The 13,481-nt window shown below is 36.3% G+C and overlaps 1 protein-coding gene across 2 annotated transcripts in view; it reads right to left on the bottom strand.

Annotated features, from left to right (window-relative positions):
* Window positions 1-1,544: 1,544 nt before the first annotated feature.
* LOC107694255 (protein kinase C-binding protein NELL2-like) overlaps window positions 1,545-13,481 on the bottom strand; it is a 43,247-nt gene continuing 31,310 nt past the window's right edge. For both annotated transcript variants that reach the window (XM_016493893.1, XM_016493894.1), the window contains exons 16-20: window positions 7,928-8,068; window positions 7,533-7,726; window positions 7,271-7,447; window positions 3,861-4,088; window positions 1,545-2,280 (exon numbers count right to left, since the gene is read on the bottom strand). In XM_016493893.1, coding sequence (XP_016349379.1) covers window positions 2,239-2,280; window positions 3,861-4,088; window positions 7,271-7,447; window positions 7,533-7,726; window positions 7,928-8,068 — 782 coding nt within the window. In that variant the 3' untranslated portion in view covers window positions 1,545-2,238. The remainder of the gene's footprint in view (window positions 2,281-3,860; window positions 4,089-7,270; window positions 7,448-7,532; window positions 7,727-7,927; window positions 8,069-13,481) is intronic.

Genomic DNA, 13,481 nt, shown 5'->3' with positions numbered 1-13,481 from the left:
CACAGGCATGAGGAAGCACTAGTCAGACTCTTGGCTCTCAATTAGCCGGCAGAGGCCGGCAAATATAGAGCCAAAGTGTCCAACAGAACGGGGAAAGAGACATTGCCAGTTAGTTTTGGCAGGGACCCACACTGTGCTGAAAAGGACAAGAGATAAAAAAAACAAGCACTTGGTGTGAAAGAGAGAAAGAAGATAATAACATATAATAATATAATATAATAACAGAGAATAATAAGCATGGCTATAAAAATTGTAATCAGCATGGTGATTATGGTGATAATTATTATTATTATTACTAATGTGGTCATACAAATCAATATTGCAAAATAATTCATTGAAATTTAATTTTTAAAATAATAAAAAAATTCAAACAACACTTAAAATAAATACAATACATAGTAAATGCCATTAAAAATGGTATTAGATGGAGTTTATCATGTGACACTGCAATACATCAATATTCCAAAAGTATTTCATGCCAAGTACCTATATGCTGATTCAATAAATAGCTAGTACTCACATTAGACATATATTCCATCAAGAGAAAACACAGAGACAAACCCACACCCATATGTCCACACATACAAGCATACACTATAGGTCAGACAAAGGTTGGCACATGGCGAAGCTCTCATAAGGCGAGGGCTGGCACAGTGACATCCGATCTGCAGTATGGTCCCTAATCTGTGGGATCAGTAAAATCACGGAAATGAGAGCCATCACACTGCAGTAATCTCCTGCATCGGGAAAACTGTGTGTGCGTGTGAAAGAAAGAGACGAGAGAGGCTGCAGAGGCCGGGAAAACATAACCAGCCACTATCAACCAACTATTCAAACCAAGTGTAATTGAACAGGATTACTGGCACTGAAATAAATCCAAGTTCACCCTGCATGAGAAGAATCCAGACACCAAATTGATGAAAAGAGACAGACAGTTGTATTAAAAAGAGACATGAAATGGAAAAGATACATGGAGGATGACAATGAATCAACAAGAATGGAAACAAGTGGACAAAATAATGATGTTGAAAATAAAATAATTCTGTTCCATTGTCTATTTCAAACCCTCAGTGGCCTCAAAGATCCCAAAGCCTCTCAAAATATATACTTACAGTCAAGATTAAATCAAAGTCTGTGAAAGATTCATCTGTGCATATTATTCCAAAGGAAAATGTTTGTCAATCAAAATATAATAAAACTCACATCTTGAAAGTACAATAGATTGCAAACTGCAATTTATATAATTCATACTTTTTGACTTTTACAAACCTTATTACTTATTAAAAACAACTTCAACTTGATATGCATCAAACATCCAAAAAAATATACAAATTATATTGAAAGTCTAATGTGTAAAACATGAATAAATTTAATGAATTTATACATACTAACATTATCTGATACACAGCTAAATAAAAAAAAAGAAATAAAATAATTAGTAATTGGCAACAAAAATGTTTCAGATGGAATTCAGCATGTGAGATTTGTTAGATTGTTTTGAGTTAAATTAATAAAAAAGAACAACAATGCATCTGCATATTTTTCAATGGAAACCTTTTATTTCACCATGTCACAATAGTGCACCGAGCCATTGAAGGAAACAAAACATCAATTTGACAGAAGGTGCAACATAAAACATCAAAGTAAAGACAGAATTCAAAAGACGTGAGAAACAAACATTAAATTAACTATTCACAACATCAAGATCATATTTTCCCAGGGAGGGAGCGGAACAACCATTAATACTGAAAAAAGTAAACACTGGTAATAATACCTGTAGGTCAATTACAAAGGATTTGACCATGTCTGCAGTCTGTTGAACCCATCAAGCACAAAACACTGTTAACCTTTATTTTTCAATATAGTTTTGATATTGAAACCTGAAAATTGAATGGAATTTTCGAAACTTGACCTCTTTATCTGAATATTGCGTCATGGTTTCCGATGAAAATTGATAAACGACAAATAAACATCTTATCAAATGCATCAAGCAAATCTGAAACACTGTTCAAAGCTAAAACGATTCGGTTTTCTGATAGTTACTTTATCTTTTGTTATGAGTGACTTAGCTATCTGTACATTGTTTATGTTAAAATACATGTGAGGATTTGGTATAAAATGATCTTCTGAAGGGGATGGAACTGTACAGAGAGCCAAGACAAAGAGGGGGAAAAGTAAAACAGACAAAAGGAGAGCGAGAAAAGAAGAAGTAGTCAGACATTTTGCCTTTGAATAGGACTAAAGGCACAAAGGGTCCACCGAGCAACAGATGTGACCATTCTGTAGAGAAAAAGAAAGGGAGGGAGGGAAGGAAAAGGAAGGCGACATTAGTCAAAAAAGAAAAGCAGCCAATTTGACACTCACTCAACCATCTCCATACTGTATGTGTGTAATGCATTGAATAAGCATCAGTACAGCCTCTCATGATTCATCTTTCGGCTCAAATGTTGCCTTGGCCAGTCACATAAGGTGCTTTAATAAGTAGATGAATTCTCACCTCTCCCTGAGCACTGTTCTTTATTCCTGCATTCATCTCATTCATCTCACACAGGGAAATCTCACAGTATCTGGGACTGTTTTCTCTGAGCTCAGCTGGATTGTCCATGCTTCTTAGCTATCTGTCTATTAATGACTTACCCCATAATTTAGAGAGGGCTCCAAATGTCAGACCACTAGTGAAAATACATTTAATTAATTTATTCTAAAAATGCAATTATTAAAAATGTTTTTTCATTACAATTTATATTTTCTAAGAAGCCCCAATCATGACATGCTAAAAATAAATATGTATTGAAGCCCATTTCTGCAGTGGAATGAAAAAAAGGTAATTGTGGCTTTTTATCTCATACGTCAAACTTTTTTTCCTGCAGTTCTGAGTTTATATTAAAAGTCAAAATTGCAAGATATAAACTGTGACTTACTTTCTTGCAATTCCAAGTTCACATCTGTTTTTTTTCTGCTGCAGAATTTAAAAAATAAAAAAGTTAATTGTGAATTTTTATCTTACAATTTGGAGTTTTTCATCTGACAACTCTGACTTTTCTTCTCAGAACTGCAAGTTATAAACTCACAATTGCGAGTTAACATCTTGCAAATTTGACCTTTTTCACAGTTTGTTTTTTTACAATTCTGAATTGCAAGACATAAACTCAGAATTGTGAGATGTAAATGCAGAATTGTGAGAAAAAAAGGTCGCAATTAATTTTAAATTTTTTATTTATTTTTAAATCCTGTGGTGGAAACAAGCTTCCAAAAATATCTAGTTTAGTTTTATGTAATTTGATGCCAAGGCAAGAAAACACAAAATATAGTGTTAAAAATGTATATTAAATTTTAAAATAAAAAATATAAAAAACTTTTAGATTTACAATGCTAATAACCGTGGAAACGTGTCAACACAGTCTGTGAAAAAGGTCCATTAATGATACCTTATCATAAAGTTTATTTGATTTCTTTAAATTTTTCAAAATTCTAAACCTTTGTTTATTTCCATGTTTAAATTAGGTCTTAGGGGTCTCTATTCAATGGGGTCTCAGATTTTTGGATCTCACTGTAAGTGTTTTATGAATAATATTTATATGCACCAAAACAATAAAATCAAAGCTGGGACTGGGCGCACCACCAAAAGCATTTGCCTTTGACTGAATTGGTATTAAAATGTTTAAAAATAAATTAGCCAGATGTCCATGAAACCCTTAGCGGGCATGTGAAAGCTGTGTTTATTTTATGTGATAGGATCCAGCTTAAAAATAATGACAACCACAGGGGTTTATGTCTAAATACTCAATAACAAATAAAGTGATTGATCTTTGTGATTTGCAACGTGTGTGTCCGTGCATGATTATGTAAGTGTCAAGTACCTTGCACTGGCAGAGGGAACACTCCATGCCGTGTTTGGTCCAAGCGGAGCCACTGAAGCGAGTGATCCCGTATTCATCCACGCAGGTCTTGGTGATGTCATTCTGAATGGTATCGGCCAGGCAGGGGTCCGTGACGCAGCGCGGACAGCACTCGCCCTCTGGAACCACTGTAAACTCACAGTCAGCCACCGGCGCACACGATATCGGCCAGCAGTCCACTTCACCCCTCTGTCAAACACACAGACAGAGACATATTTCAGTCCTATACAGAATAGAATCAATATTTTCGCAATTCCATTCGGTGAGGCTAGTAGCACATAAATTACACACTTCCGCTTTAACATGCTGCAAATCACAAATACTGTGTTGCGCTTACTGATCCAGAGAGGAGCGTGTAATGAAGGATCGATACGACACTCCTAGGTCAGAGCTGGGTTAATATAGTCACACACAGGGTTCTGTTTCCTCCAGTATTCTTTAAAACTTTGAGTAACATCTGCTAGACTGCAGGTGATGTGTCAAAATATATCAAAGCTTTGATCCTTTTTGGATGCTTTCCACAGGTGCAAGGATAAAGTGATGATGTACTTGGAATGACAAACATAAAAGTGTGTGAAGGTCAGTCCGAACAAACACTGCACGGTATGTGTGAGTAAGACAGACAGAGAAGAAACTCGTCTAGTCTATCCAGGGACAGAATGAGGAGATCATTTGCTTAATATGGCGGCTGGAAGTCCCGCCTTTCAGTTAATATAAGTCAATTCACTTTGTGAGGCATCACTTGTTTTTTACTCTGTGATGTGCATGTGCATTAGCCCTAATATAGAACGTTTAAAAGAACAGCATTTATTTGAAATGTAAATCTTTTATTATTATAAGTCTTTACTGTCACCACCTATGATTAATTTATTGCGTCCTTGCTCAATAAAAGTATTAATTTCTTTCAAAAAACAAACAACCAAAACAACAACAAAACACATACTTCCAAGACAGCCTGCAATTTTATTAGAATTCATGAATCAAGTAGGGATCTTCAGTTGTTGGATGAATAATTCTGAGTCGAATCATTTTCATGAATCTGTTGATCTAGTTCTGGTCTAAATGATTCGGTTACAGATTGGACTAACCAAATTCTTGAGTTCAACTCACTGACTCAGTGTTTTGGTCAGTAAATAATGACTTAATGACCCTTTTTTGGTTTTGTCTTTTATGTGATTTTAGAGTTGATCTGTGCATTATTAAAATCCTTTCCTTTTGTGTTTCAGGGAAGTTACAGGTTTGAAACTACATGATGATTAATTTTTTGGGGTGAACTGATTGCTGAGTTTCGCTGCAAGACAACATATTTTTCAGATTACATCCTGAATCAGACTGAGCGGGTTACGTAGACCTTGATTACAAGGGGAATGCAGATATTTCTCTGAATGTCTCTCTCTCCCTCCTGGAGTTTTCCATTCCGGAAACATTCTTTGTTCCTCACACTTTTGTATTCTTAAAATACAAAGCATTCTTCCTGCCCCATTCTCTCTTTTTCGGTGTCTCTTCCTCTCTTTCAAGTTCTGTGCTCTTTTTACTTCACAGGGAACAAGGAAAACAACTGATGAGAAGGGATTCGAAGAGAAAAGGGAGTTGAAAACGACTAAAAGAAAGCGCTGACTGAAAGAGAATGTGATAACAGTCCGACGGTATAAGAACAACATAAAAGAGACAAACAAAAAGCAGCTGTACTGAAACCTAATAAAATTTCAATATGGCCATGCAAAACTGGCTCTGTTTGATCATGTTCCTTTCTCAAAACTGGTTTAAAGGACACAGATTATGCTTGTCTGGGATTAAAAAGAGCTTTCAATTGAGAGTCAGTTATTGAGCAATTAATCCAGAGCCTGGCTTTAGCATTAGCATGGAAAACAAGCCTTTCGTCTGTTACACTGTCCACAACTGTCCAGAAGTCTTTAACAGAATTCATTACGTTAAGTTTAAGTTTCATTAAGGTTAGCAGTCCTAAAACCTGAGGAAAAACGTCATTCTCTGTCAACTAAAAAAAATCTCTCAGACAGAGAAAATGTTAGCAGGGAGCCTGGCATGTCATGTGAAGATCCGCTGACAAGTTTAGGAGCCCTGTTTGAACCCATTGTCAGTTCAGCAAATACTGCAGTAAGGATTTTCACAAGAGAGAAAGATAGAGTTAGCTGGACTTTGTAATTCAATTCTTCTCAGAGTGCAAAAAGTTCTGCATAAAGAAAGAAAAAATGGCTATTGGATGAAAGTTCAGTGCTGGACCTGAGCACACATGAGGGAAAAGCACCAGAGCGGCTGAAAACTGCATTGTTCAAGGTTTGGCACAAGACTTCCTGACTGAGTTATTGCAGAAAGTTCCACTGTGACCAGCAGTTTCTCTGAGTCTAAATCTAATACACAGGGAACAGAATGACAGTGGAGTTTATTCTAAGCATTGTGCATTTGTGAATGCTTACTGTTTGCTAAAGAGGACATATTTCACACTTTTGCATCATATTCTTTACCTCGAGTCCAGTTATTTACTTCGAGTCCAGACCATTTTCCAACCCTCACTCTGACTATCAGGCTGTTTTTGCCAATTTACTTGTGAACAGCTGAACAGCTGTTGATATATAAATATGGGTGGTCATAAGTTAAAGAGCTCTCATTTCACAGATGGTAAAAATCTTCCAAAAATAGTTTCCAAAAATGGTTTCTAAAATATTTTTTACTACTACGAATAGTTATTGTTGGTGTTATTATTATTATTAAATATTATTATAATTTAATAATGCACAAATAATAATCATATACAAAAGTCTGAGAACATGTTAATTTTTAGTGTAATTATTTTTACATTTACATAAAAAAAATGTAGAACAAAAAGTATGTTAAAAATATTTAAGAATGTTTAAATATATTATTTTATTATTTTTAAATACATAATATGTATAACAGATTATTTAAAATATTTTAAAAAATGCATATACCTAAATAATAAATATTAATAAATACTTTTTTGACATTTAAAATATTACAAAAATATAAAAAATACTACATTTACATTTACTAGTTACATTTACTATATATATATATATATATATATATATATAGATCATACTATATGAACCATTAGGTTTTATAATATATCAGGTTCATTAACACATTTTATAATGACAAAAAATATATAGAAATGCATGCAAAATAAAAGCATTTTTCCAATTGGTCTCAAAAAGACATTTGGGCCCCACTGTTTGAGATATTTCAATAATCGTTTTAATAGAATCTTTTCTAATGTTCTTTAGCAATAGTTCTTTCAAATGTCGACCATATACTACATATCAGATTAAAAATATATACTGGCAATCATAATGTATTACCACATCGAGTTGGCATAACATGCTGCCACTCACCATGCATTGGCACTGCTGGCAGTTCTCCACCCAGGTCTCTCCATTACTGTACGCTAGCAGACCGTTCTGATGCAAACACTGAGAACTCAGGCGAGGATCGCATTCAGGACAGCACAACACATCCACCGTGGGATTCTCACAATCACACACCATCCGTCTACACATCACCAACCCTGACTAAAACAGGAGAGAAAGATGGAGACTGAGTAAAAAAAAACCCGTTTTCTTTTGACTACAATTCCCATCAGCCCCTTCGGCTCACCTGACAAGAGCAGACCGAGCACCTGTCGTCATCCAGCACCCAAATCTGCCCATTGTGTTTCACCTTCCCATCGTGGGCGCAGTCGCCCGTGCAGTTCCTACCATGTGGGCAGCGGCAGTCATAACCTCCGTCCACGTTAAAGCACACGGTGTCATTAGCACAGCTGTGCCGCCCCATCTCACATTCATCAATGTCTGCCATGCAGAAACAAAGAAGACACCAAAGACAAAGTAAGTAACTTGTTAAATCCAAGCAGTCACGGTTTATCTGGTTAGCATGACCTAGTTAGCTGGTGTATGTCGTAACTACTGACACACACCATGCTGAGTGCAAAATACATCTCTCTATATTGACTTCCATTCAAAAGATGCACTGTTTCATTCGAAACAAGTTACCTTCACATGACTCTCCATTGGCCGAGAACATTCCGTTGTCATGGTAGCCATCGCGACACTCGCAGTGATACCAGCCAGGTAGGTTGACGCAAGTGGCTCGACTGTCACACTCCACAAATCCATCGGAGCACTCGTCGATGTCTAAAGAGACAAGGTGGAGAAATCCATGAGAAACCCCAAGAAGTGTTCAGAAAAAAAGCACAGTGTCACTCTAGGTGAGCACAACTGTACCTGAATGATGTCAAAAGTCGTCACACATCACGAAAAAAAAAAAGTAAAAATAGTCTGAAATATTTAATATGATCTGTTATGGCATTTAAAGCCAGAAAGACACTTAAAGATTGTATGTGTATGTGTGTGTTTGTGTATATACAGTATATACTGTGTATATACTGTATATCTATATCTATATTGTGTGTGTGTGTTTTATTTATTACATTATTTATTTAGTTTTTCTTTCTATTCATCAAAAAATCTTGAAAAAAAATCTGCACGACTGTTTTCAACATTAATGATAATAATACATGTTTCTTGAGCACCAAATTAGCATATTAGAATGATTTCTGAAGGATCATGTGACATCGAAGACTGTTTGAAAATTCAGCTTTGCCATCACAGGAATAAATGACATTTCAAAATATATTAAAATAGAAAACAATTATTTTAAATGGTAATATCATTTCTCAATATTACTGTTTTTACTGTATTTTTGATTAAATAAATGCAGCTGTGTGTGTGTGTGTGTGTAAAATATGCTCACAAACAAGAATAACAAAGCAGAAAATGTTCAATTAAATACAATACAATGTTAATCTATCACCATAATTTCATGAAAAAATAAAACTGCCATAAAGTGTGTATTCTAATGTTGAGTTATGCTCGAGTGTGTTGTCCTGTTTCCACAACCTTTTCAAATTCCTAAATGGGTGCAAATCTACATAAGTATATTTGATGTCTGTCCTCACACCAGACATAAAGGAAGGGGGACAAATAGAGCTTTTTCCATGGGCGTCTTGAAAGGAGCGTATCCAACATCTGTTGATAATGATGCTCTTCAGAATCTATTCAACTTTCAGTGCTTGTCCTTGGATTACACTCTCACAGAAAGCTACGCTGAGCGTCCCTCAGACCCAGCTAGATCAATGACAACTTCAGAATGGCATACTGGGAGAGAAATTATTTTGTGACTTTAACCTTAGGCTACCGAATGTGTTTCACCTCACCCATCTCATTAGATTGTTAAGAGAGAGAGGTGTATTACATTGTACTTCAATGCCAAGTTCAATGTCTGGAGTGAAGGCAAGGCTGAGTAGACAGGGTAAAACAAAAACCCGATGAATATTGTGTGTTTGTGAGTGTGCGAGAGAGAGAAAAAAATGTATGTAGCCTTGAGAGTCTTTGTGAAAGAGCACAGAAAATGAGAAACCGCCTAAAGGACCTTTTGAATTAGGTTTGCAAGTGTTGCATGTGAGCATTGCATGAGCTGAGAAATCTTTAAAGGGATAATTCCCTCAAAAATGAAAATTTTGAAAAAGAAGTGTAAATGTTTAACCTTTACTCTGCCACAGCTCTTAAATGTAATTCATATTTGCTTATATTTAAATTTTGCACATTAAAATGCTTAAACACTGTGCACATCTGCACATATTCAAAATTCATATTGCATTAATTGAATCTGGGGTCATTAATGGAGGGTTATTGTACATTCAAGTTTGTAAATGATGACAGAACATTCTTATTTTGGTAAACTGTCCCTTTAAGAAAACATTCTGTGGTACATTTAATCATAAGTGGAATGTCTGATGTGAGAATTTTTCATGCAAGGGTTCTGAATATTTTTCACTCCTCTGACTAAGATTTCCACACTTTTTCTAAAGATTTCACTTGCCTAACACTAAATCCCCCATCCCTCAAAAACAAAGAATGGCGAAAATAACACAAACAGTGCTGAATAATACATAGATGTAGGCAGTGCTGATGACATTTATTCATTTTCGTCCTTGAGCACAAACACACACTGCACTCATCTCCCTCAGAGGAAAGGCTGGCATTTGTGCTGTCAGTAAGCAGTAGCGAGTATTGATTGACTGTGTATTCACGGGCAAACCCCCAGGGTTCCCACTGTCCTGCAGCCTTGCCACTAATTTGTCACGGAATGTCACAAGTCGACGGCACAATACACAGTCTCCATCTCATTTGTTCCATTTTCAACATTTGGGATCCTCATATATTTTCATTTGTTTGCAGTAGTGAGTTTTGCTCTAAGTTCAGTTTAAAGGAACAGTCATCAAGGCCTTTTAATATTAAACTATTGAGTTCATAATCCATAATAACGCTTCGTCCAGAGACAAAGTCCATCCCCTGTTTTACCTCTCACATCAAAATAAAAATCCACCAACATATATGTTTAGAACAATTTTGGACTTTAAGTTCAAGTTTCAAGTTTAATTTATTCATAAAGCACATTTAAAACAAACTTGGTTGACCAAAGTGCTGTACAAAATTGTGTAAATCCATCACCAAAATTAAAATAGACATTCACAAGACGTTGAAAGCACAAGAGTACAAATGGGTTTTTAAAAAACTCAGACACTGTGGTCGCTGTACTGATAGATAATGGCAATTTGTTCCATAACTTGAGGCCAGCTACTGCAAAGGCTCTGTCACCCCTGCATTGCACTCTAGATCTGGGTACCTGTAGCAGATGACTGGTTTGTGATCTGAGCAATCTGACTGGATTGTGTTCAGTAATCAACTCTGAAAGGTATTGAGGAGCGAGATTGTTTAACGCTTTGCATACAAACAACAATTTTGAATTCAATGCGATAATAGGCAAATGGGCAGCCGCATTTTGGACCAATTAAAGTCTATGAATAGATGAGACAGGCAGCCCATGATACAGCGAATTGCAATAATCAAGGCATGATCAAGCAAAAGCATGCATTACAATCTCAGAACTCTTCCTACTTAGGAAGGATTTAACTTTCGCTAATCTTCGAAGGTGATAAAAGCTAGAACTGACAACAGAATTGATTTGTTTGTTCAGCTTTAGGCCACTATCCAAAATAAAACCCAAATCTTTGGCATCAAAAGAATGATATGGAGTGAGAGAACCTACGTCAACAGGACCCAGATCAGTTTTCTCAGTAGGCCCAAACAAAACAATTTGTTTTATCATTCTTCAGATGCAAAAAATGATTGGTTAGCCATGTTTTTAATTCTTGGAGACAGGCTGTTAATTGATTTATGGCAGACCTGTCGTTGCACATAAATGGCATGTAAAGTTGAGTATCATCGGCGTAGCAATGATACTAGTACACACACAATTTCATAAATAGAAACAATGGCTAACATATACAGTGAAAACAGTAACGGTGCCAAAGTTGAACCCTGAGGGACACCACATGTAACACACACTACAGAAGAAGAATGCTTCCCTATATGTATTGAGAATCTTCTGTTGGACAGAAAGGACCGAAACCATTCAAGTACAGTGCCTCTAAAACCGATGCAGCGCTCCAAGCGAGACTATGGTTAACAAAATCAAATGCAGAGCTGAGATCTAACGGCACTAAAGCCGTAGTATTACCAGCATCAGTGGACATTAAAATATCATTAAAACTTTCAAAAGGGCAGACTCTGTGCTGTGTAGAGTTTTAAAACCAGACTGAAAAATATCAGAAATACCGTTACTATTCAAATGATTTTGCAGCTGCGTAAATACTATTTTTTCTAAAATTTAGATAGAAACGGCAAGTTAGAGATTGGTCTAAAATTTGAATAAACTACAGGATTGGACGAAGGCTTCTTAGGGTTCGGTGACACAGAGGCTAGTTTAAAACGATCCAGGACAGTTCCTCTCAAAAGACAGTTCTTTATGATATTCACTAAATCAGGTCCAATAGTGTCAAAAATTTGTTTTTACAAATCGTGAGGGCAAAACATCATGAGGAGAAAAGGTGGATTTTAATATTAGAGTGATGTCTGTAAAGAGACTAATTCAAATTCACTCCATTGAGTAGTGGATAAAATGGGGTCTGGAAAAGAATTCGCCTTTGTAGATGAATGAGCCCAGCATAAACAGTGCTTGATCTGTGCATATTTCTCTCCTGATTCAGGCGAGACAACTTTTTCACTGGAGAAAGCAGAATTATGGATATAGGACTCGCAAGGTTTGAATAGCAAGGTTTGAAGCTAAAAACATCTTAATGATTTGTTTCAAACACACACTTGTGGATTATTGTGATGTTTTTATCAGCTGTTTGGACTCTCATTCTAATGGCACCCATTCACTGCAGAGGATTCATTGCTGAGTAAGTGATGTAATGATACATTTCTTCAAATCTGTTTTGATGAAGAAACAAACTCATATTGGATTCCCTGAAGGATGCATACATTTTCAACAAAATTTCATTTTAGGATGAGCTATTCCTTTAAAAAGGCACAGTTTCTTTTGATATAATCAAGAGGATTAGGGTGTATAATATACTAGTAGAACAGGCTGAACACTTCCCGAGTCAAAGTGACAAGTAAAACAGATTATCCAATCCCATGTGTGCAGACGGGAATAGTTATGGGTCCACAGTCAAATCCTCAAGTCAATTTCATCAGGGACGATTCTTCAAACGGTAAGTCATCAATCCACTCAGTCCCTTAACGTCCCGGCTGTTCCCACTCAGCTATCTCCTTCATCTGCCCTGCTCTCGTTTTTTTCCCCCTTCCCTTCATCCTCCCCCTCCATCCTCACACTAATGAACAGATTCACACCCACTGCTGGTTCTCACTGGAGAGCTTCGTAGAAGGGCCTCGATGCAAACAAGGGTGTGTGCATGAAAGCCTGGTCTCATTCTTACTGTTCTCCAACAGGAAGTTCAAAAGCACACCTTTTCTTACTGAGAAGGCAGATAGCAGATTCTCAGAGTTTCCCCAATAAAAGTGGCAATTCAGAGGAAAGCATTATCTTTAAAGTAGAACTGAATTGCTGTTCATAACCAGGCCCGTAACCAGCTATAAGGCCACCGAGGTACGGACCTCGGTAAATTTTTCGTTCAAAAATAAAATTTGTTCTTTGAATGACTAATTTGCTGTTAAACTCCTCATATGAATGCCTGCATGACATGTATAATTAAGTTTAGACAGTTTTCAAGAATGTTTAGCGTCCCTGTTATGAAAATGATTGCTGCGAGAAGCTGGCGGAGTGAACGAGGCTTGAGAGAGTTGTGAGTGAGGGCGCGGGCGCAGCCTCCATATTGCCAGATGCAGCTATTATAAGCGTTTTTGGACTTGTCTTTTCCACTTAATTTAACACTTTACAAAGTTAATAAAGTAGGAAGTTTCAGTTTAGAGTCAGCGATATCTTTATCTTATTTTCCATGTTCATAACCCATTTTATTGGCTATGGTGAAGCATTTCAAAGATATTCAGTGAAAAAAAAAAACTTTCTTTGGAATAACATGAGCATTTAGAAAGTAAATACTGTTGACTTTAACTGAATACAATGGATTTTTTTCTGTTTATATACTGACACCATTACCAATGTTTTTTCCTTGTTTTA

Source organism: Sinocyclocheilus anshuiensis, unplaced genomic scaffold, assembly GCF_001515605.1.
Source record: "Sinocyclocheilus anshuiensis isolate Anshui unplaced genomic scaffold, SAMN03320099.WGS_v1.1 scaffold1316, whole genome shotgun sequence".
NCBI lineage: Eukaryota > Metazoa > Chordata > Actinopteri > Cypriniformes > Cyprinidae > Sinocyclocheilus > Sinocyclocheilus anshuiensis.
The sequence above is the reverse complement of the archived record's forward strand: the minus strand, read 5'-3'. Positions and strand labels throughout refer to the sequence as shown.